We start from the raw sequence: 22623 nt of genomic DNA on the forward strand, positions 1-22623 counted from the left end.
GGGCAACAACAACAGCCACAGGTGCGGCGTGGGCAGCCGCGAACCGGCTGCAACACGTAGGGCGGCCCCTGCTTTCCCCACGCAAAATGCGGGGCGGGGAAGCGCGATCGGCAAATGAACAGGCAAATGCCGGGTGGGCACCGGCCTCCAGCAGACCATGCGCTCCCAAGCGCCAGGGGCATCAATAAAGCGCTCTCAGCGCTAGGAACAGGGTCACAGTGCTCCCAAGCGCTACAAGGGGAAAGTAAAGCACTCCCAGCGCTATAAGCAAAGGAAAAGCGCTCTCAAGCACTAGAGGGCACTCAGTTCAGCAACAAAGTCCCTGTAGGCAGGCAGGGGGGCAAGGCTGGGCCCAGAGCCAGCACACTGGGTCTCCAGGAAGGGAGACTCTCCAAGTGGCGGTCCTCTGGCCCAGCGACAGCAGCAACAGCCCCCTCAGGATCCTGGAAGAGAACACTTTCTGTGGGGACACAGCCCCATTTTTATACACCTAAATCATTTGTTTGGAGGTGCAGGGTGGGGGAGAAACCAGTCGCAACTGGTTTGGGAGTACCCTTGATGGCCCAACCACCCCTTTCTTTCACTGGCAGGGCTAGGGTCATCAGTCACACCACAGGGGGGCGGAGCCAGCATTGTGAGGGGAAAACCCAGCCCATCCAGGACACAGGTACACTCCTCCCACACATCACTCATGCTAATCTCCCACTCACCACCGGGGCAGACCCATCATGACTCATGGAGCCTGGCATCCCAGCCAGCTCCAGCCAATCACACGCCAGACACATTTTACTCTAATATGCCAACTCCCAGAAGTGGCACTTCTACATATGACACACTCATGCAACACACACCATTGCGAAGCATTCACTCTCACGAGTTCGCACATACCAAACTCGAGAATGCACACCTCACGCATCAGGAACTACCAGGGACACAGACATTCCCCATGCATTCCTATGGGAGGGCAGGCCAACCATACTACACGCACGCACTTTCACTCTGGGACCCAGGGAAAAGTGCGCAGAGACCCAAAAATCACTAACACAGGGTCACAAATAAAAGCAAAAAGATTAGGGGGGAACCCGCCCTAAGGGCCAAGTCCAACACAAGCTGTCACGCTTTAAAAAATATTAAAGCAAGTGTGCCGAACGCTTTTGCAACGCAATAAGACTCATTTGAGAGAGTTTAAGCTATCTGTTTTAAAAACAATACATAAATAAAAGGCATTGTCATTTACAATAGCTCAAACTCTAGTAAATGCATGGCTGCTTAGAGTGTCTGGGGTGCAGCACTTTCCCGCTGCAATGTCAAATAGGGTTTTGGAGCTGCTCTCTGCTGTAAAGTATCTAAAAATCCAAAACCTACCCACTCCCCTGGATAGGACCGTATGAAAAGGCTGTCATGTTGACAATAGGAGAGATATGAGAGGAAGATGTGGATGGTGTCAGTGTTTAAGACCAACGAGTATCACCCGAGTCTAAAATAGAAATGCAGATCTGTGTTTATCTTCTCTCCAGAGTACAAGGTGCTGCACTAACACCCTGAGTGACATTTCAATGGACAACAAATCTATGAAAAAAACTCTGGGGTCCAAGCACACTGCAGGGAGTTATTCAAACGTTTAGGACTATTAAGAACGATCCAAAGATGAGGAATCTTAGTTTCTCATCAACCTGGAGGATTACTGTTACTCCTGGTGAGTCCCAGCCCTTAACGGTCCACTGTGGTAACACTGCCCTCTGCCCTGGCCAAAGAGCACCTTATTATGGAAGTGAACATTGGTCTAGACCAGGCAGGGTTTCCGGATACCTTGATTAGGACGTCTGACCACAAGAGCAGTGATCACTTCCAATAGGATAACCATTGTAGCGTCCTCTGCTATATAGAGGAGTTCACATTAGCCATCTGAGCAACTCTTTCTTTTTCGTGTCATGTCGCATTGCAACACTGTGGCTCACTTAATTCCTGGTGATAGCTCGAGTCAAGCAGTCAAGACCTAACCCACGGAAAGCAAGGATAAGGTCAGTCCCAGGTATAATATACAAATTGCAAAAACCAATCAATCCAAGGTCAATACAGAGTCTAAAGTATTGCTTTTCTGAAGAGAGTGCCTTTGATAGAAATTCATACTGCTAACTCAATTAAAAACAACTTTATCTCATATGGTTGAAATCATGCAACGAGAGACCAGTCTTTATCTTATGGTTGCAATTTACAAAACCTTGAGCAATCGTTTTTTTGGGTCTTCTCTCCACCCACTTGTTTGCTCTACACAAAACCTGGGGACGATTAGGTCGGCAGTACTCGCAATACTTCTAACATATGCAAAGTATTCAACTTTAGGCCTCAAAAGGCTCTGGTTCTAGCTCAACCAGCAGGCACCAGTCAGACTACGATGGGTGTGCATGAAGGAAAGAGGAAGCAGAAAGCAGCTCACCGGTAAAGAGGTGAGTCACTAGGCAGGTTCAACACCCAGAGGACTAACACGCACGGATGCATCAAGACAGTCTTCATAGCTACTTTGCAAGTCAGATTCGCCAGGTAGCACCATGGCCTCACATGGCTGGTTTTGTGGCTAGTGTACTTTCATTGGGAAGCTTGAAGGATGGCAGACCCAGCAGGAAGGTCAGAATTAAGGACTATGTTCAGCTTCGAACCAGGTCGAGAAAGACACTGGTACCACACTCTACTCTTATTCACACCCTTCAGTTCCCTGAAAATACTATTAGCATCTGCTTACAGACCCGCTGGTAAACATTACAGGTGAGACGCCAGTGATCAGAAATGGGACTAACTACTGACCACATGAATACAAAAGCCTTCTCCCAAACTGATCGTAAAATTATAAACAACCAACGGAACCCCACAGCGGCCCTATGGGACCACTGGCAGGCTGACGTAGGGGAGCTGGATGGCTCGGACTGGCAGGAGGCATTAGCATCTCCAAGCGAGGTGGCTATCTCCTCCAAACTCAAACTAATACAGCTAAAGATCCTCCATCGCATATATTACATGCGTGTTACGATGCATAAACTGGGCCGAGCACCCGATCGCCCTATGCTTGCGACAATGTGAGCTACCAGGCATATTCTTTCACATAGTATGACAGTGTCCACAGATCGAACCCTACTGGGAAAAAGCTACGAGTATAATTTCGTGGGTGGGGGAGGCGAGGTCCCATCAGAGCCAAAACGGTGCCTCCTCAACATCTGGGAACCTACGGATCTGAACTGGAGGATGCAGGACTGGGCGGTGATGACAATTGCAAAACGTAATTGCAAAACACTGTCCCCCACAAATCGACAATGGAGAAAGGAAATGGACAGCGCAATGGTGGCGGAAAGAGCACTTTACATGCACAAGGGATGCCTCAAGAAGTGGTCTAGAATATGGGGTAAATGGAACGCATTTAGAGGAAATATATGTGAACCCCCAGGGGCTGAGTCGACCTCGGATGTCAGTGCATGATGGGTGTCTCAAACTAATATATTGGTGTTTTTTTAATGCTGATATACGCTGTGTTGGGAATGTTGAAAGGTCAAAAGGTGTTCATGTTCATGCATGAGCGAAAAAGTTCGATAATATACTGTATAATAAGAGACAAGTACCTGCACATACTATGTTGTGAATATGGAACAAGTGGATTATATTTGGTTATGGTTATGAAAATCAATAAAATATTTTACAAACAAAAGAAATGGGACTAACACAAGACTTGTATGAGCATATAATCAGACATGCTGAACTTCTGGTACAGCGCCAGGACATTGTTCTGAGGGGCAGTTTTAGCGATCAAGCATTGCTTTGCAAACGAGAAGATTCAGAATAAACGCAGGTCCTGGTCTACGGTTGCTTCACATGGTTTACTTTGTCGATGAACACAATTTGAAGTGATAACAGACGTCGGGCGGACTGGCTTTCGCGTCTGTTTGAGAGGTCCTAAGTGTTCGGCAGGGTCCGTCTTAGCAGCACTGTCGAATAGTCTACCCATCATATTTTGCCTGAGCTAATATACCCACATTTATACAGCAATAACGTCAATGGAGCTCAACAGTGCGGCAAGTTCATGTCAAATCTGTTTTTATAACAAACTCATTAGTGAGTGAGCAGGAATTTGTGGCAAAAGTTCAACAGAGCAAATCCAGTAAAACACTGGCATCTTACCAGCAGGGTCATTGGCCTTCAACACCGGAAGAACTGCAAGAGAAAAGAGAAGAGACAATTGTGTAAGTGCATGGCATGCAGACAATTAACAACAAAAGACTTGCGTCTTCCCAAGTAGGAGGAGTAAGTGGCGAATGTGGATTTAGAGAATTAAGTGAATTGCGCCAACTAGATTCTCCAAGCAGTGGGTATTAGGAGTGCCAGGGCACAGCCTAGTTACTACTCACTGTTAATACGGTCACTAAGTGTTGGACAGGACAAACCAAAAACCCACACATGAAACCGGTTTACAGAAAGCACTAGGTCTAGACAGGCCATGAAGTACAACTTTCAGTAGGAGTTTCAGAAGGGCCGATACAGGTCTCCCACCTCAATCTTTCTCCTGCATCAGAGTACATGTAATGAAAGCTGCTGTGAATGCAGTGGAAGGATGCCGTATAGTGCATGCTTCTTTCCTACAGGAGCATGAACAAACTTATGCTGTACTGGTGGAGCCATCCAGACAACTCTTCCACAAGAGAGGATGTATGTACAGTTAGCGACGAGGATGTATGTACAGTTGGCGACTACCTAGAGTGGAGAGCTCTGTTGTGTTGCAAGACAGTGTAAAAGGGTCCATCAAGTAGTATTACTGCAGCATCTATCCTGTAGAGTTCAACACTTAACCACGTCACACATTGCCTGTCCACAAACAAGAATGTATAACTTCTGCACACTACTCGTATCAAACATTAGGGCAATCTTGGGGTGGCAGACAATGCTATGACACTACAATAGAACTGACGAGGAAAGCCAGTTAAAGATACCAAATGTTTCTTGAAGCAATAAAAAACACATTTAAAAATCACCATACTGAACACCTATCCTTTGAACAAACCAAACCAGCAATCTTCAACCATGGAAAGTAAAACAATATGGCCTGGCAAACAGGTCTGAAATGAAGAGCAATAGGCTGACAACTTCCTCACTTACGCTGATAAGATCTCACTCCTGACCTGAACGCACATTTCAGGGGGACTAAAACCGAACCACTTGTTTTATTGAAGCAGCTTGTGGGTTCAATCTCAGCGGAAATAAGGGCCCTTGGTGTGTTGTGGCAATCCATACTATGAAATTACAGACCGGCCAAGCCAAATTGATAGACACGAAGAGTGAAGTCAACACATGGTCAGAACACATTCTTAGAATCCTCCAACTGAGACACAAAAATCATATATCAGTTGCAAAAGGTTGACGGTGATTTGGAAGAGAAAAGAAGAACATCGGGCTCTGTGATCTTCCAGGGAAGCATCAAAAAGCTAAGAACACATGCATTAAATGTTCTACAAAAGATCAAACCATGAACTTGCACAGATGCACAGGGACACTGGTACAAAAGGAGGCATTTTTACAGTGCCAATCCAGAGGCATTATTATGTATTTTCTGCAACATGCAGAAACTAGGGTGATAGTTAATGCAACCTGAGCAGAGAATGCCAGTATGCAATCATCACACCCGACTTCTCCCAGGGTTGAAGGCCACTGCAGGAAGCAATACAGATCCCTAGACAGTAGAAAAGTCCTGCAAATTGCAAACTCACTTAAAAATGCTGATGCACAACACTCCTGAGACCCTGAAACTCATTCTTGGACACACAAAACTGCAATTAACCTGCATTCATTCCCCTCTTTCACTATTCCGTAGGTGACCCATTTCTGTTCTTCGAAATCTTCTGACAAACCACTCATTCTGAGGAGACAGCAGTGCCCGATTCTCCCATCTCTCTCTCTAATCTAAACTTGAAAGATAAATGTTGCCTCACTTGTTCTACAATGTAATACAACCTGTTTAACTGAAAGAGGAGATGTGGTGTGATCAATGGGGATGTCAGATCTGGGAGGGGATTGGGGGGTGGCAGGAACATTCCATTTCTAAAATTCCATAGCAGAAAATGCAGTGAGGACTAGTGTGACAGGGTCAACTGTTGGGACATCCCACTCTTCTGAACTGTCACCAAGGCCTAAAGTTGTACACAGACACATGCAGTCATCTTCCAGGAGAGGCTGCAGAGAATTGGTAACCTCAATAATGAGGACTCTGCACCCACACTTTAATGCAACATATAATATAATATGCAAATATACATGTATTTGTAAAGTGCACGTTCACCCTTGCAGTGTGTCTTGGCAATGAATAATGAATGTTTATCTTTACGCAGCTCAAGGGTACTAATTTTATCATCACAGATCAAAAGTCTGAATGTAGATTCCGGTAATCACACCTGTGGCCATGAACTAAAAACAGATTCCTGCACCAACGTCACTACGACAGGGTGAGAAAGGATTCCATCGATCCATGGACGAACATGAGGAGACATTTCACCTTCCCTCCTCACCTGCAAGCACCAGAAGTACACTTGCTGCAAATGTGTTCTGCATCTTGATAATTCGAAGGTAACGCTGTTGGGAAAATATAAGAAGTACATTACATTTATATGAGAACAATAATTAAAAAAAAAATTAAAAAAAATTGTGGCAAATATCTAATGCAACTTTTAGGTGGCCTTGGATCCCCCACCTTTATTTGTTTTGGGACTGGTAAACAAGCAAGCCTAACCGAAAGCTCAGTATTTTGCGCTTAACCGGAGATGGAAAACTGCGGACTCAAAAGTCGTGGGGAGGAGGGGTGGTGGTTTAAGATTAAAGTTAAAGTACATACACCAGTATAAACACGTTCAGACACTTACAAGATAAAAGCATAAATAAAAAGGTATTAGCTACAAGAAAGACTCACTTAATGGTAAATTAGTTGAGTTCGCAAAAATCACAATTGCCAACACCCCCCCCCCCCCCTCCGCCAGGAGTGGGGGAACGAAAAGTGTTCCACCTTCCAGAGTTTCCAGCTAGCCATGGTACAACTACCAAAACTTCAATCAAGCCACCTCAAATCCACCATGTCTCCCCTATCTTTAATTTCCATCCACAGGAATATTCCCTCTATTGTCACTCTAAGAGGGGATAGATAACCCCAAATACATACATACATATATAATATAATATAATATAATATAATATAATATAATATAACACAACATTTTGTAAAGTGGGGAGCCTATGAACCCATAGACTGTCCAAACAAAAATCATCTCCACAGACTGTGCTCCACAACTTTGTTCACACAGTAATAAGTTACTACCGAAAAGTTTGAGTTGACAAAGCAATGGCACCAGGGGAGGGGGAGGGGGGGGGGTAGGGAAGGGTCTTCGGGCCCTTGGCCAGGAAGTATCTAAACATTCCTGCTGAAACTGCAGAGAATGAAATCAAGAGCGGCCTCATAGGACGATTCTCTCACATCAAGTGCATGGTTTTGCTGGGAGCTTCGACAGCCCTTAGACACAACTAGCTAGTGATACTGTCCACTTGATAGACAGAATTAGAATTTCCCAATGCCTGCGCCAGTAAACAAGTAGGGAGGTGAGGGTGCCTGGTGAACTGTGCATCTGTGGCCACTTCCCAGAGAATACTTTGAGGAAGATTAACCAGTTAAGGAGGGTTAAAGTGACCTTAATCTGCATTACCTTTACTTCCGCAGTCAAGTTTATATAATGGGTTTTTAGCTTTTCCACGCACCCTTTACTACGAAATACTCAACTCCACATTTTAAAAGTAACATTTTAATGTTATTAAAAAATGATTAATGAACTGAAAAAGATAAAGGGGGTTAGGGTGATTTTAAGGTCAAGAGATGGGCAGATACAGGGAAGCAAGAGTCATAAGGATCTAGAAAATGGGAAAATAGAGATGGCGCCGTTCTGGTGGTTTCAATAAAACAGGGAATTGGGCAAATCAGGGACACGACTGAATTAGAGTTTTACTCATGGTAAATGAAAAACATTGAAGTGGACACAGGTCCTAATTCATGGCTTAAGAGGCAAAGTGTGCTGGGGGTGGGGGTGTGAAACACACACAAAGGAATTCTGAACACAAATAGAACTTCTTCCAACTTCATGAAGAAGCCCACAATGCTTGGCAGCAGTCACCTAGGCAGACACATAACCCCACCCCTTTGACACAAGACTTAAGCAATGTTTAATGCAATGTCAGTATATTGAGTAACCTGCTGACAAGTTGATAACAAGCTGGAATAGAAAGCAAGTACAAACTTGGACAAACAGACAAACAGTCCTGAGAACAGCAAGGAGCTGCCACAGCAAACGAAAACTAAGACTCCACGTCTCATCTAGAATTCCCAGCTGAATAAAGACAAGAATAGGACATGGAAGAGGACTGTGCTAGAATTCTAGTTCTTTTGATTAAGAAGTACTGCAGGAGTGGCATGAAAAGATGTTATGCATAATACTAGGCTCTGCTCTTGTAATAACATCTCCATTCCTACACCTACCTTTTGAAACAACCACTTCAAGGCTGGAATAAACCTCTCCCAGGCAAATATTACAGTTATCATTTCAGCACGTACAAGCATTTAATAACTAAAACGTCAACAAATCTATTGGCAAAGTGATAAAGAATCGACACGCTACAAGAGCAAAGGAGAAAATGAAAGGCCGAAAGATCAAATGTTTGGGGCGAGCTTCCTTGCAAGAAGGCATGTTGGACTAAGTAAAGAGCCGTACATCATTTTGTTACCTTAAAAAAAACACTCATCAGGAATGGATTCTTAATTTGGAAGGGGTAACTCTACCAACTCAATAAAACTAATCTGAGTAGGCCAAAACAGAGTTGAAAGAGCATCTCTCTCAACGCCTTGTAGCTATGACACAAGCAGCAGGCAATCCCCAGAAAAGTGCATGGTACCTTAGAATTGTTGGTACAGCATGAACGGAAGTAACATTTCCAAATCAATTTAGAGAAATACTGTCATCAGCTAAAAGACACCAAGATTATCAAAATAAGTTAAAGGGGAACCTGACCCATGAATTTTTAAAAGCTTAAAGGCAAAAACAAAAGATAAAAAATATGGCCAAGCACTAATACTACCATGCAGCTTAAAGTACATTTTTGCAAACTTATTCTTCTGCTTAGGTTATCAAAAAATGTCTTTCACCATCAACTATTTTTTATAAAAACTAAGCAGGAAATAAACGTTACAGCAGGTTTCTAGCTGGTCCTTTGAATTTACTGAGGTTGGAAATAAAGATTTTAAAGTCCAGCCAGGCCTCCAGAGCGAAATCATTTTTGAGTTCTATTTCACTGTGCAGGCACATTGAACCCAATATGTAATGCACCCTTTTTTATGTATTCGCACCCTGCATGGTTACATTTTAGGGGAGATTTATGAATACATCAAAATAATATTTTCTTACATGCAAAATCAGTTTCCCCTGTATGCGTCACTGCAGCACATTTAAACTAAAGCCTAGCTAGAGTACACTGATTCTCCTGGCAGAAAAATATTTTTGGCTCATATATGGGCAGGGTAAATATATATTGCAGCGAAGATCTGACATTTAACTTTCCATTCCATAGGTGCACTTTAACCAACATTTACAGTGGAATTCTAGTGAAGGTAAATAGGCCAAACAGTCTTCCAATGTACAGCACGTTTTCGAGCGGAAACACAGGCACTTTATTACTGTTTAGCAGTGGGCACGTTCAGAGTCCCAAAGCCAGCAAAAACAGGATCCAGATAAAAAGGCAGAAGATGCGAAGTGACAATGCAGTAAGCAGTACGGTTGGGTTTGCTACAGCACCAAAAAGATTTGGCCACCTGAGACAGGAACATTCAAGAGTTTACTTTGTAAGTACTGGACATGAATCATTTAATTTAACTTTCCTATGCTACTGCAGAAGTGACTAAAGGTATGCACATCAGTCAAAATCCAACCCCAAAGATGAATCCATTCTCTCCATGATAGGGGCAACAGGCAATGCAATTTCAGCATCTTTGGTATATATCAGGCTTAATGGAGGAGGGGGGGCATGTGTCAGGCAGCTCTTTGGCCACAAATGGTGAATAAGTCAAGTCTTGCGACATAGGTACAACCTGTTGAGATCATAAGGTCATTCACAGCTAGATTCAATAAGCCAGAACGAAGTTCCTCCGTGCCCAGGGTTCACAGGAACAGCCATTAAACCCGACATGGAAGACAAGTGCAGTCTCTCCCCGAGCATTTCCAATGCCAGCTAGGATTAGTACAGGTCTGGTCTACTACACTCATAATCGACCGGCCTGCCATGTGTCCTAAGAGACAACGGGTGGAACTTCTAAACAACTGTTCTGTACATTATCTTCTACTGGTTTTCACCGAAGCAGTTGGTCAATATTCTATTAAAGGTTTTCAACAAAGAAGGGTGCGTCAGTGCATTCAAATAACAGTTGAAACAAAATGACCCCCTACTAACAGGTTTTTATGGCACATAGAATATAAATTAGTTTGAAACTGTGCAAGGAGCACAAGGTGGGCCATACTATATTACAAACCCCAAACCTCTACACCAAACACAGACACAACCAGGAAGCGGACAGCACGGTAGGAAGTCAGAGTGGCTTAACTTGAACTACTGCATTTGCAGCAATTCAGTCAGTCTACTTTTAAGCAATCAAAAAAAATATATAAGTACTGAAAAAATGGAGACACATAACCGAAGATGAATAAAAGTCTAGAGTCTGAAATTAGAGCGGGTATGCGCTTGAAAACCTATCACCACCTCTGTTATTCTTAGCATGAGTTTACACCCACATATAAAACGGGGATTGATTTGGGTATTGCCTCACCAATTCTCAATCAAGGAGATTCAGAGTAGAGGTGGACTTGAGTTAAAGCTGACAAGTTTTAAAGGTAAGTAGAAGAACTGTGGCTATATGTGGAAATGTAAATCTTAAAGCTGCCAACACGAGAACTCTCTCACCTCCTATTGAAAGATACAAGATGAGATGTGGTCATAACACTTGGTCTATGTCTTGTCTTTATACAGCCATGCTATGACCTATTCTGCTAATGAATTTGCACCTGGAACGAAGTTATTTGAGATTGGTTTCAAGTTAGTTATAGGTTGAAAAAAAAGAAGAGGATTGGGGGGGGGTAGGAGGGGGTGTGTTGTTAACAACAGGTTTCAGTGCTGTTTAACGAAATTTTCATTTAACTAATGGAAGAATAGACGGCCAAAATGGTCAAAAAAAACTTAACAAATTGAAGTCCATGAAAGTGTAAAAGCCTGCCATGTGGGTAATATTTCCCCCTCAGATAAAATGTAAGTAGCATTAAACTTTGTTCTTAGAAAATGGTTTAAAAAATGAAAAAATTAAATATCACCAACCACACAAATATCCTTTCAGAGAAGACTATTTTCACAAAGTGGTATGCGGGACTCGAGACAAATTACTACGTCATGAACAGAATACAATCAGTAAGCATTATTCTAGACCCTTACCTTTGAGGAAAAGGATCTATTTGCAAGACAAAGATCTGATAGATAATGTGGATAAGATGAATGTTACTTATTGTCCACCTCATCAGTGTCAATCAGCTTTAGCAAATGAATGTGGCAACACTAAAGCTGTGCATGGTAAAACAGTTCAATGAGACTCCGCTTACTAAATCTTTTGAGATCTAAAGGATGTAACTACTGCTAAAACCTAAACATTTACATTTCTGCTACAAAATGTGAAAGCTACTACCATTCAGCTACATGTTTATCTTGGATCTCAGCACAATCTTACGGACTGGCAATCAGGAATTTTGGCCAACAGATAGATTGTCAAAGACATCCTTTCTAGAGTTCCAAGTCATAAGCTCTATAAAAAAAAAAACCTTCCCCAATTGATATCACTTGACCGATCTGTAGTTTTCCATGCTCTCCGCCACTCAATATTATGGAATTGATTGAGGAAGGTGGTCGAAGTGTCAGAAAAAGCATGAACCTATTTTAAATCCAATCTCATGGGAAGGCATGCCAGAATTTATACTGAGGTTATCACACTTCCAGCCACCCTGGGGTATTACCATCTTTTCTCTCATTGAGAAACATTGCATCAACTAGCTCCATTGCAATGAAACCAAGACCTTTTTATTTGTCTTGGCACACACCAGATAATGAAAAAAACGGATGGATATGCAAAGCTTAAGGTAGGGCAGACCTATAGCCAGTTAGGGATAAGGTTAAGACACCCTGCATGGTGGTTTCATTTAAACCCTTCCATGGATGCCCAAAAAAATACTATCTAATGTTGCTCCATGGAGCACGCCTCCATTCAAAACAAAGAAAACATTAATCAATAAAAACATGATTATTATCAGTGGACCAGGAAGAAGGGAATTGATCATGTATCCAAATAATGTATATGTACATCTGTATATTTCAGAGTTTGAACTGTAGTATGGCCCAAAGTTCCTCTATTCAAAAGGGTTCAATTTCGATGAATGTCCTGGTCTCACCGATCTCAACGGGCACCCACGTTGTTGTTTTTGTTTGAATGATTGAAGTTTGGGTATGGTTTGGTATGTCTGTTTGTGTACATGGGATTCTGATTGAGAAATGTTGGGGTTGTTTATTTTTGGTATCCGGGGTTTGTGTTTGAGATCACTTTCCAATTTGTGTTTATATTGTGTGGTGTACAGTTTGTTGTTTTGTATAACGGATTTCATAAATTCTAATGTACTAAAAAAACGGGAAAGATTATACATATGCACCAGGAGGGAATGGATTTACTAGATTTTTACTTCTCCCCTGGCCCTGCGGGTGTATCAGTTCTCAGGGGCCCTCTGATTCTTGTTTCTATTTGCTAGTCAGCACGTTGCTGTGAGGGATGATGGGTGCATATCAACTCAGTAATCTAAACTTTTTAATGACAGTGATTTTCTTGTTTTTAAACCATTCGTTTTTATTCGTATTTCAAGGAACCACAACGAAGCATTAAACTGTTTCTTCAGTGTATATACTTGTGTATTCAGCAGATTTTACTCAAAACCAAAAACACCAACTCCTAACACTTCAAGAATCACAATTTATAAACGAGAAGTGGTTTTTTCCCCTGAGAAAAGGTTGTAATCTTTCCCACTCTGAACCTCACCAGGACCAGCCTCTAGCATGGGCGAGTCGGGGGTTCGGAAGTACCACCACAGCTGTCTGCATCCAATCAGTGTCCCTAATCTGGCTCCAGTGAAAGCTGCCCTTCGGTCTTTCTTGTGCCTCGCCTACCAGACACGTTCTAGCTGCAAAATACCTCGTGTGCACCATACAAAAGAAAAGCAAAACACTACAATTACTGCAGGCCTGGAGCCCATCCACCCATTACCAGGTTTCTTTATTGTAATTCGTTTGCTTGCTTCTTATTTGGAGGCCTTTCTTCCTCTGGCTGTGCCCTGGAGCAGAGCCTCCTTACCACCTTTTTACATGTATCCTTCCACAGCTCACATCTAGGGAACCATTTTTTCCAATAAGCACAATACACTTTTGTAAGTGGTTTCTTGCTCTCGTGTGTGGCTTACCCAGACTCAAATGCCAGCCCTTCCCCAGCCATTGCTCCCCTTTACCATCCCCTCCTAAATTCATCTGTTCCTCTGCAGCTGACACAGCCTAGGCAGGGACCACTGCATATAAACCACACCCAGGCCTGGTCTGCTAATCAGGTCTATTGATTCAGCTTTACAATAAAGCCATACAATAATGAAGCATAAAAATGTACACATTGCAGAACACCCACATGTATACTCTTCATTAGAACAATGCAAGCCCCAAGTAATACAGCAATATAAACATTCCCATCAACATGTTCCCTTATGCTAGCATGCCTCCCTTCCATAGTGTTGTGGATGCAAGATTCAGCCTGAACAGGTTCAGCACCTCAATGGGCTTGGAAAGAGTCCGCGTGGGTTCCCTTGATAACATGGACGCGATCATCCTCCACTACATCACGAAGAAGGTGTTGTTTAGCTGGGTTAGGGGCGCGCCACGAATACATTAGATCAAGGGTGCGTCTTCAGTGCAAAATGAACTGAGACAGGAGGCGGCATATCTAGATCTATAAAATCTATTAAACTATTGTACATTGGTTCCTGGGTAAGAAAGAAAAAGAGTGTAGGCGCGGAATAGTATTGTAGCTATGCAACCAGCCAATAAGAGTGCTATAAGTGATTTTTAACTAGGACGGCTCATGGCTTGAGAGCATCAAACCGCCTCGAGAGCTTTTTATGTGCAAAAACAACAAAAGGGCGTTCGTGCGGAGTGCGAAGTTAGGTAACAAAGATATTGTATATCTGCGCAACAAGCATGTAAAGTGATATGTTTCGTTGCAGTCTAGCACGGCTAGTGGCTTTATAGGCTTCGCCTGATACGACAGCTAAAGTGCATCCATGCAGGGCAAAGCCTTTTAAAAATACCAGTGCCAGAGATAGACCTATGCAAATGTAGATAACAAAAAGATATATCTCTACACAACGACAGCTAAAGGGCTCTGGATAGATGTGGACTTCAATGGATAATTGCTTTAAAGGTATTAGACAATATCAATGAATTTGCCTGTGCAAAACAGCCTAAGTGCATCAGAGCAGGGCAAAGCCTTCAAAATATATATTGGTGCCAGAGATGGACCGATTCAGTCTTCGACCCCGGTGTGTAGGACCGCTAGAAGTGCGGTGTGTAGGACCGCTAGAAGTGCTGCTCCAGTGCTCACTTACGAGGTAGCACCTACATAGGCTCAAATCACCTAGCATCGAAAAAAGCGCAAGGGGAATTTAGACCAAGAACATCCATTTGTTCCAAATAGCCTAAGCTCTTTCTTGCTAAGGTTGCTGCTCTCCTGGACCTATGATGCAATCAGCCATCTTACCTTCTAAGCAGTGAATATATACGATGGCATAGCCTGGTTGATCTCCGGCGGGCCACTTTAACAACAAAGTTAAAGGCATCCTTACAGCTCCTCGTACATTATTATTATTTTTTAAATAGGGGGAGGAGGCAGCCCCTTCGGTCGAGGGGTGGCATGAGGGGGTGGAGAGGGCGGGGCTTATTGACATAACGCAGAGTAGCATAAAATGCTTCAAAGTTTCTTGGACGCCCCACAAACCAGCTCTGTCCATGCCCCAGAGGACCAGGATTTGATGTAGGATTGAGCCCGTAGCATGCCTAGCCTGAATCGGAGGTATAAGACCCATTTCTCAGGTAACAAAATCAAGTCTAGGAAAGGCTCCCAACAGGGTTCAGCTGTCAAGTCCAGAGATTTAGCTAATAAAGCACTTCTTGTAGCCTTGTGCCTTTGCCACACGAAAGCCCAGAATTCCCTTTGCACTGATGTGTAAAGTGGCTTTGGTCATTTTTTCCTGGATAAAGCATGAAATCTGTCTAATCTACTGATTTTAACATATACTCTATGTGTCAAAACCAAGGAAAGAGCCAAGGTAGTCCAGACTATTTAATAGCTTACTGGGCAGAAGGTGAAGTAATCTGACACAGAAATCATTCCCAGTTCGGCTTGGAGTATTACCATTGGTGTCCCTGGGCCTAGGTATAACAATCATCTCAGGAAAGAGTTTAACTTTTTCAAAGGCCTGCACATTTACTCGTCCCCAGAATTCAGCATCATAGGAGCTTGCGGCTACTGCTATGCTTTTATATGTAGTCAGTGCAGACTTTATCAGACAAGTTTTACACTTGCTTGCAAATCTCTGAACCGCTCCGGCATACTGCAAGAGAACCACTCTGGCATGTTGCCAGAGAATTGCTTTGAACTTCGTAATGCGGGCGCCCCAATAAAACGTATTGCTGAGCCGGATACCCAAGTAATGAAGAGTTTTAACATGTCCTATTGAATTTCCATACATCCTGAAAGTTGATTTTAACTTGGCCTTTGATTTCATTATCATGAACTTTGTTTTCGGTATGTTAATTGTTAGTTTCCTAGATTTACAGAAAAGTTAAAATCCTTCCAGTGACCGGTGCATTAACTGATCTGTGCGCGCTAGAATGACCGCATCGTCAGCAAACGCATGGATCAGTATTTGGTCATTCCCCAGCTTAGGTACATTCCAGTAAGATCAATAAGCGACCTCCATAGAATCTGCTAATATCAAGACTCCCTCCCCAGTACAAAAAGGCTAAGTGGAAAGAAAAAAAATAAACCAAGAACTACATCGAGCTGGTTTATGAACACCCCAAACATAATATTACTTCGTTTACAGACCCAAAATCAATGTTCACATTGAACCAACCTCCATACTGCCGGTTACTTGGTTAAAGAAAAAGCAATACAGTCTAAAGAATGAGCCATATAGAATATGGTGTCATTAGGGTTGCCATCTGAATAGTATTTTACCAGGACCACCAGTAACTGAACAGTATACATGCCAACATACATGATTCAGGTGGCAGACTCGTGGTTTTTGTAGGTAAAATAAAGCCATTTTGGCTATCTCCTGCCTAAATTTGCCTCTGCTTCAATAGAAGTCAATGGGGAAAAAACTTAACCAGTTTTATTTTTCTTCATTAAAGCTCCAACTTTCCGGTTCTAAAATCTTGGTATGTATGGAACAGTATGAACTGATGATTAAGAAACACCAACAAAGAGGTTGCTGGTATTTCTAATATTACCCCCCCAGGGGCACGCTAGGTCTGTCTGGGCTGAGACTTGCAGCATGTCAAAACAAGAATTTGCAATGCAATAGGTCTTTGAGCTATTGGCACGATATATGTCAACAACTTAAATTCCTGCAAATGTGAGACCTATTGAATTGCAAATATTGTTTGTTTCCAAATGCGCCATGCCACGCTTGCACTTAGAGGCCACGCCCCTTTCTGTAGACGAGCCATGTCTAAAGAAAGGGGCATGGCTTCTAGTAAGTGCGTCATTTGGAAAAAAACAACCCAAAAAATATTTGTAAAGCAATAGATGTTGCACTTGCGAGAGTTTAAGCTATTGTCGTTTACGATGCCAATAGCTCAAACTCTCCTAAATGCGAGACCAATGGCATTCTAAAGAAGCGGCCACCATTGTCCCGGCTGCTTGGAAAGTGAAAGCACGCATGAAGCGCCGAATGTTGCTGCATAGGACGTCGTGCCTGCAGTAAGACAAAACTCCTTAAAGAAATAGTGCTTACAGACTAAATAACACAGACGGTATAACAGAAGTAAAGGGGCCAGTCCTCATGGGAGGTTACAAATGAAGACAAGGCAGTACTAAGGAGGGACTAACAAGCCGAATTAGAAGCCAACGTTTACTAAGGACAGAGACACAAGTCAATGAAAAATATGGGCGTAGAGTGGGCGGAGCTTCAAGAGAGTACTCTTATACAGCATGCCTTGTAGAGCAGCGCATGCGCTGCCAAGTCTCGACCTAATAAATACACAAATAAATATTTAGAGAAGGCAGAGCCATAAATTTACAATATTAACAAGCCTGACAGTGCTTCTGACTGCCCGGCTTGATTCATGTTTGGAGGCCTGTATGGGAGATGCTGCCAGAGGACGGGCCACCAGGCCTCCCACTCCAGCTTTCCAGGATGGAGTATGCAGGTGGGACCCCACCCTCCCCGGGCCCCAAATAAGAAAACTCCTCTAAAGAGCTATTGCCTGTGGAATGTGAATTTTTGGATGCAGATAACGGGTTAGATGGGCACCAATTTAAAACTCTGAAGTGAAAATGTAGAGCGCACGTTATGCTTGCAGGACAATGGCTAAAACTATGGTTCTTTTTATCATCTACCTTATCAGAGCTGCAGTGTAAGCTTTTTAATATCCCAATTTCTATTGCGGTTAAATCCATTACTCCAATTGGAAATCATCTGGAGCAATGTCACTCCAAGCCTGGTTGTCATATGTCACTTTTATTAGGTCCGGTGCCCATCTATCCTTCAAGGGACCATTAAAAAATACATCATCATTTCAACAGTTATGGAAACCGAATGAGGACTATATTAATATTTATCTATGACTTATTAAATGTCGCTATATGTTTTTTATTAATTACTTATATGACTAATGCTTTTGAGGAGTAGCCTTGTTTGTTTAGTTTTCCAACTTTTATAATTTCTTATATTTTAGGACGATGGTAAGTTTTTCGTATATTGATACTGTCATGATAATATTCTCTATGATTGTATTATATATACCACTGTACTATTTTTTGTCTGTCTCGTTCACCGTAAAACTCAATAAAATATTTTGAACACCAAAAAAAAAACTGGTTTGTGTGGCCATTAATTGTTGCACACACATTTTAAGTTGAAGGCGGTAAATTTTGTTTTGCCAGGAGCGCAAACGGACAAAGGCCGGTGCTGAACATTATTTTGGCCTCTCAAATAGGCAAGTGGCTGGAACGACATATAAAGTACTACGCATCTTTGAAAACCTGCCCCCCCTCATTGAAAAAAAAACGAAAAAAAAAACTTTTATAGCTGTTCTGCTCGACTGGAAATGTAGCACCTCCTTTTTCCAGCGCACGTCTGTGTTACACACGCTGTGATTCCTGTACGTATAGTCCAAGTCTACGTCCCGGTCAGAGCACCCTGTGGCACATTTCAATAACTAGTGTACGCTTTTCACTTGAAATGTTACCAGTTTCTTCATACATACTGGAGGCTGCCATACGCTTGTAGAAGTTCCGTGAATTTCCAGAAATCACCCCCAATAAAATAATAATATTATTATTATTATTATTATTATTATTATTATTATTATTATAAATTGCCAAGTGGGAGAAACCAGTCCACCCTTAGAGGAGGAGTGGAACAATTAAATGTTTAGTTTATAACTTCTAAACGTCACTATTAGCAAACAACATATCTTGAACACAGAATGTTATGATAACACTTTCACCAATGTAGATGATACTACAGGACAGAGAGACCAACCCCTCCAAACTATTATAGAGTAGTATGTATTGCCTTACCGCGGAGGCAAAGGAAAGCTTTTGTTTCGAATAAACACAAATTTTTACATTGTTTTCTCTCTCAACATTTTCAATCATATTCCCTTTGAAACGTTTTCCTGAAGCATTTACAGCTAGACTGGCGTTTTGATTTGAAAGGAGGCTCTTCTACGCAGGAAATTTGTAGGAATAGCTCCTTTAGACTAACTCAAGTCATGGGAACTCCAAGACCTAAAAACACGTTGCGAGTTGACACCTAGGGCCATTACACTTTGAAAACATCAAAGCTATTTGTCCATGACCTTTTATTTCGATACAGTTTCACAGAGGTAGTTGGCTCAAGATCTTACGCATTCATGGACTATATCTTTTTTACCTACCCGTCAACTCTCAAATGAAGGGTAAGTCAGGCGTTGAGCCCATCAAAGTAAATGGAGAATAAAGATTTTTGAACAGTGATGAAGGTTTGAAAAGTGGATGACCCATTTAGGTTTACAGGGGCATTTTGTTTGTTAGGAATGTGAACAAGAAAAGAGGAAGACACCCTCCAGATAGGGTTTTGAGTTTAGCTATGATTGATCCCAGACTCCACAACCAATCTGACCCAGGAAGATAATGAAACAGAAAAACAAGTGATGGGTGTCTTAATGCAAACTGGCCGCCTTGGTTTAGGTCTGGAATAGTTGAGCTCAGTCACGCTCGAGAATGGGATGATATAGGGTATGGGTACCCGAATTAGATGAATATCCATGCAAACCTGCAAGGAAACAAATCAACACACACAAGAGTCAAAACGGGTTTCAATCTGTATAGATCACATTGAGTGTTTGCGATGAGCTAGGGATGCGGGCAATGGCAGATCTTTCATACATCTTAGGAATATGCCACGACTCATTCTGTGGCTCTGTAGTCAGTGACTCTGTGTATTACTCTTCCACAGAATGATAGGAAGACATGAGAAGTTTCGTCCTGTTCCAGTTTTTGCCCAAGGCAGCATTGCCAATGAAGGCGACAGTTCAGCAGAGAACTTGTTTCCTCTTCATTTGAATACAAGAATTTCTTGTCAATCCCTTGCCGTCATACCCTGCGGCTACCTACGTGTCCTTTCTGATAGTCACTATCATGGTGTACACTAATTGGGCATTCTAAAATTCTACCAAGATGTCTGTCCATCTCGCGTACCACTTAGCCCATGCCTACCACAGAAGGGTGAGTGTTTTCAGAACTCATGCAGTCATTGTTTGGGGTCTCAGCGACTCATCTGCAGGGTACAAGACTGAGGGCCCTATAGTCATGGGGATGACATATACAGAAACCTCCAAATAGCTTTGATGCAGTAGCACAATGAAGAGTATTGAGATACATGCAGAGGAAATGATGGCTTGAACATGGCCGATCTATTGTTCGATTGATACACAGAAGTCTTCTTGGTGCATGAGAGTCTATCAACATACCCAATTAGGGTAATTTTCCCTTTGGCAAACATGCATATTTTCCAGGTATTGTCAGAACACAAGCCCTTGAAAAAAGGACAATTGTGATCTCGACTGTGTGGCCCAGATATATTCAAATTGTATGTCCATCAGTAGGTATCGCTGCAGCTATCAAACCTATCCAAGGTAGCCAGAGCTGCTGTGTTTGTTTCAGTCAAGAAAGACTTGCATGTGTGGTCACGTATGGCGACTGTTGCTGCTGGAACAAGAACTCAAGCATCTTACACAATCTCAACAGCGGTCCAGATCTGGAACAGTCCATGTATCTGCAATTTTGTTGGTGGGGGGAATAGGATGTCTGTAAATGTAATCAATATTGCAAGACCGTGCCAGGTCTCAGAGTGGTTCTATGATCATATCTGAAGACCTCTTGATTAACCTTTAGGAAGTGTGTCACCATTCAGATATCAACTGCAGGGCTTTCTTCCAAGGACCATGGCATGCTGATATTGTGGTGGTATATTTTATTATATAGTGGTACGGACATTCATTCCACCTTGCAGGTTGGGAGTAGTACAGTGGCATAGAGCGCACTGGCATGGAATGCAGTAGCGCAGAGTAGATTGGTGTAGGGTTCAGTGGTGTTGAGTGTTGTGTTGTAGAGTGTCAGAGTGCACTGTGTAGAGTGGCATAGGATGCATTGATGTAGAGTGCACCGAGTAGCGTGGCATAGGATGCATAGGTGTAGAGTGCAGTTGAGCAGAGTGGTGAGTGAAGTGGCGTCAAGCAGAGTGAAGTAAAGTACTGCCCAGTGGAACAGACCGGAGTGGCATAGGGTATAGTGGATTGAGGTATAGTGAATTGGTGTAGTGTGTGGCAGAGTACAGTGACGTAGAGTGCAATGGTATAGAATTCAACGGTGTACGATGAAGTGGCGTAGATTAGAGAGGTGCATGGAAGAGTGCTGTGGTGAAGATTGGAGTGGTGCAGAGCGGCTTGAAGGGGTGCAGAGCAGAGCTGCTTGGAGTGTAGTGGGGTAGAGTACCGTGGTGTGGGGTAAAGTAGGTAGAGACTGCAGGGGCGTAGAGTTGAATATTACAGAGTAAAGCCATTGGCTTAGGCAGTGATCCTACAAATAAGGCCCAGGGGCTGCATGTAGTCCTCCTGACGTTCACATGTGGCCTCCTGGTCGACAGCAGCACCGAGCTGCTGTTTGCTCGACTCCGAGCGAACATTTAAAAAAACTGAACAAACAGGTAAGCGTTTAACGTTATGGGTTGCGTTTAAGGTTTTATGCAGTGTCTTTCTATCCCTTCATCATGAAGGTTCCAAACATCTCTCTGCACTTATTAATTAGTACGTTCCTCAGAGGTCGCTCAGATCCTCTCCAGCCAAGAAAGTCATCATTCCTAGGTTTCACAAGGTCATATGGGACAGTGGTTCCTTTTCGAGGGCTGCGGCAAGGAAATAAAACACCTTACCTGCCCACATTACTAAGCTTGATGTTGCCGGGTCTGTATTATCAAGTTCTGCTTGGGTTATCGCTTAGATACCCTCAGGTTTTATGAATTTTACAAAATGTTCCTTTCATTTAAACGTAACAGAAGGAAGTAACTAGTGTGTCCTGCACCCCTTAACTTTAGGAACACCAAAGACATCTTGCAGCAAAAGTGTAAATTTGATAAAGCTTCTTCAGAATTCAAAAAGGTTTACTTCAATACCATGCAGAACCGTTTCACCTTAGTACATCAGCTTATCAGTGCACTGAAATTATATATTATACTATATATATTTTTGTCCCATTGATACATGATGCTTTATGGACTACAATGAGGACTGACATTCAAGCACAGCGATGCATGTTCCATAAGTCTTACTAATTAAGCCGGGCTGCTTTTCCTTACTAGTTGAACACCGTTTATTATTTATGGTATTTATAAAGCGCTCTGCAACCCTACGTGCATCCTGGCGCTGTGAGAGTATAACTGAAACAGATGTGCATCATGAGTAGGATGGGTGATCAGTTTGCTTCTGGGGTAATTAAACTTTGGGGAAGAGCCATGTCTTTACCTTTTTTCGAAATGCCATCAGTTCACCTGTTTTCCTAATAGCAATAGGGAGGCTATTCCAGAGATGGGCTGCCGCTATACTAAAGGCTCTGCCACCATGGGTGGCTTTCCTGATCCTAGGTATACTGATGAGATTAGTGGAGGAGGATCTAAGGGT

General features: G+C 42.7%; 1 protein-coding gene across 1 annotated transcript in view; it reads right to left on the bottom strand.

Moving 5' to 3' along the window:
• Window positions 1–22623, bottom strand: part of LOC147701283 (FXYD domain-containing ion transport regulator 3-like) — a 94333-nt gene that overhangs the window by 46156 nt on the left and 25554 nt on the right. Inside the window, exons 2-3 of the mRNA XM_086930017.1 lie at window positions 6540–6603; window positions 4165–4197 (exon numbers count right to left, since the gene is read on the bottom strand). Coding sequence (XP_086786143.1) covers window positions 4165–4197; window positions 6540–6582 — 76 coding nt within the window. The 5' untranslated portion in view covers window positions 6583–6603. The remainder of the gene's footprint in view (window positions 1–4164; window positions 4198–6539; window positions 6604–22623) is intronic.

The sequence above is a fragment of the Lissotriton vulgaris genome, chromosome 7, assembly GCF_964263255.1.
Source record: "Lissotriton vulgaris chromosome 7, aLisVul1.2, whole genome shotgun sequence".
NCBI classification, from domain to species: Eukaryota; Metazoa; Chordata; class Amphibia; order Caudata; family Salamandridae; genus Lissotriton; species Lissotriton vulgaris.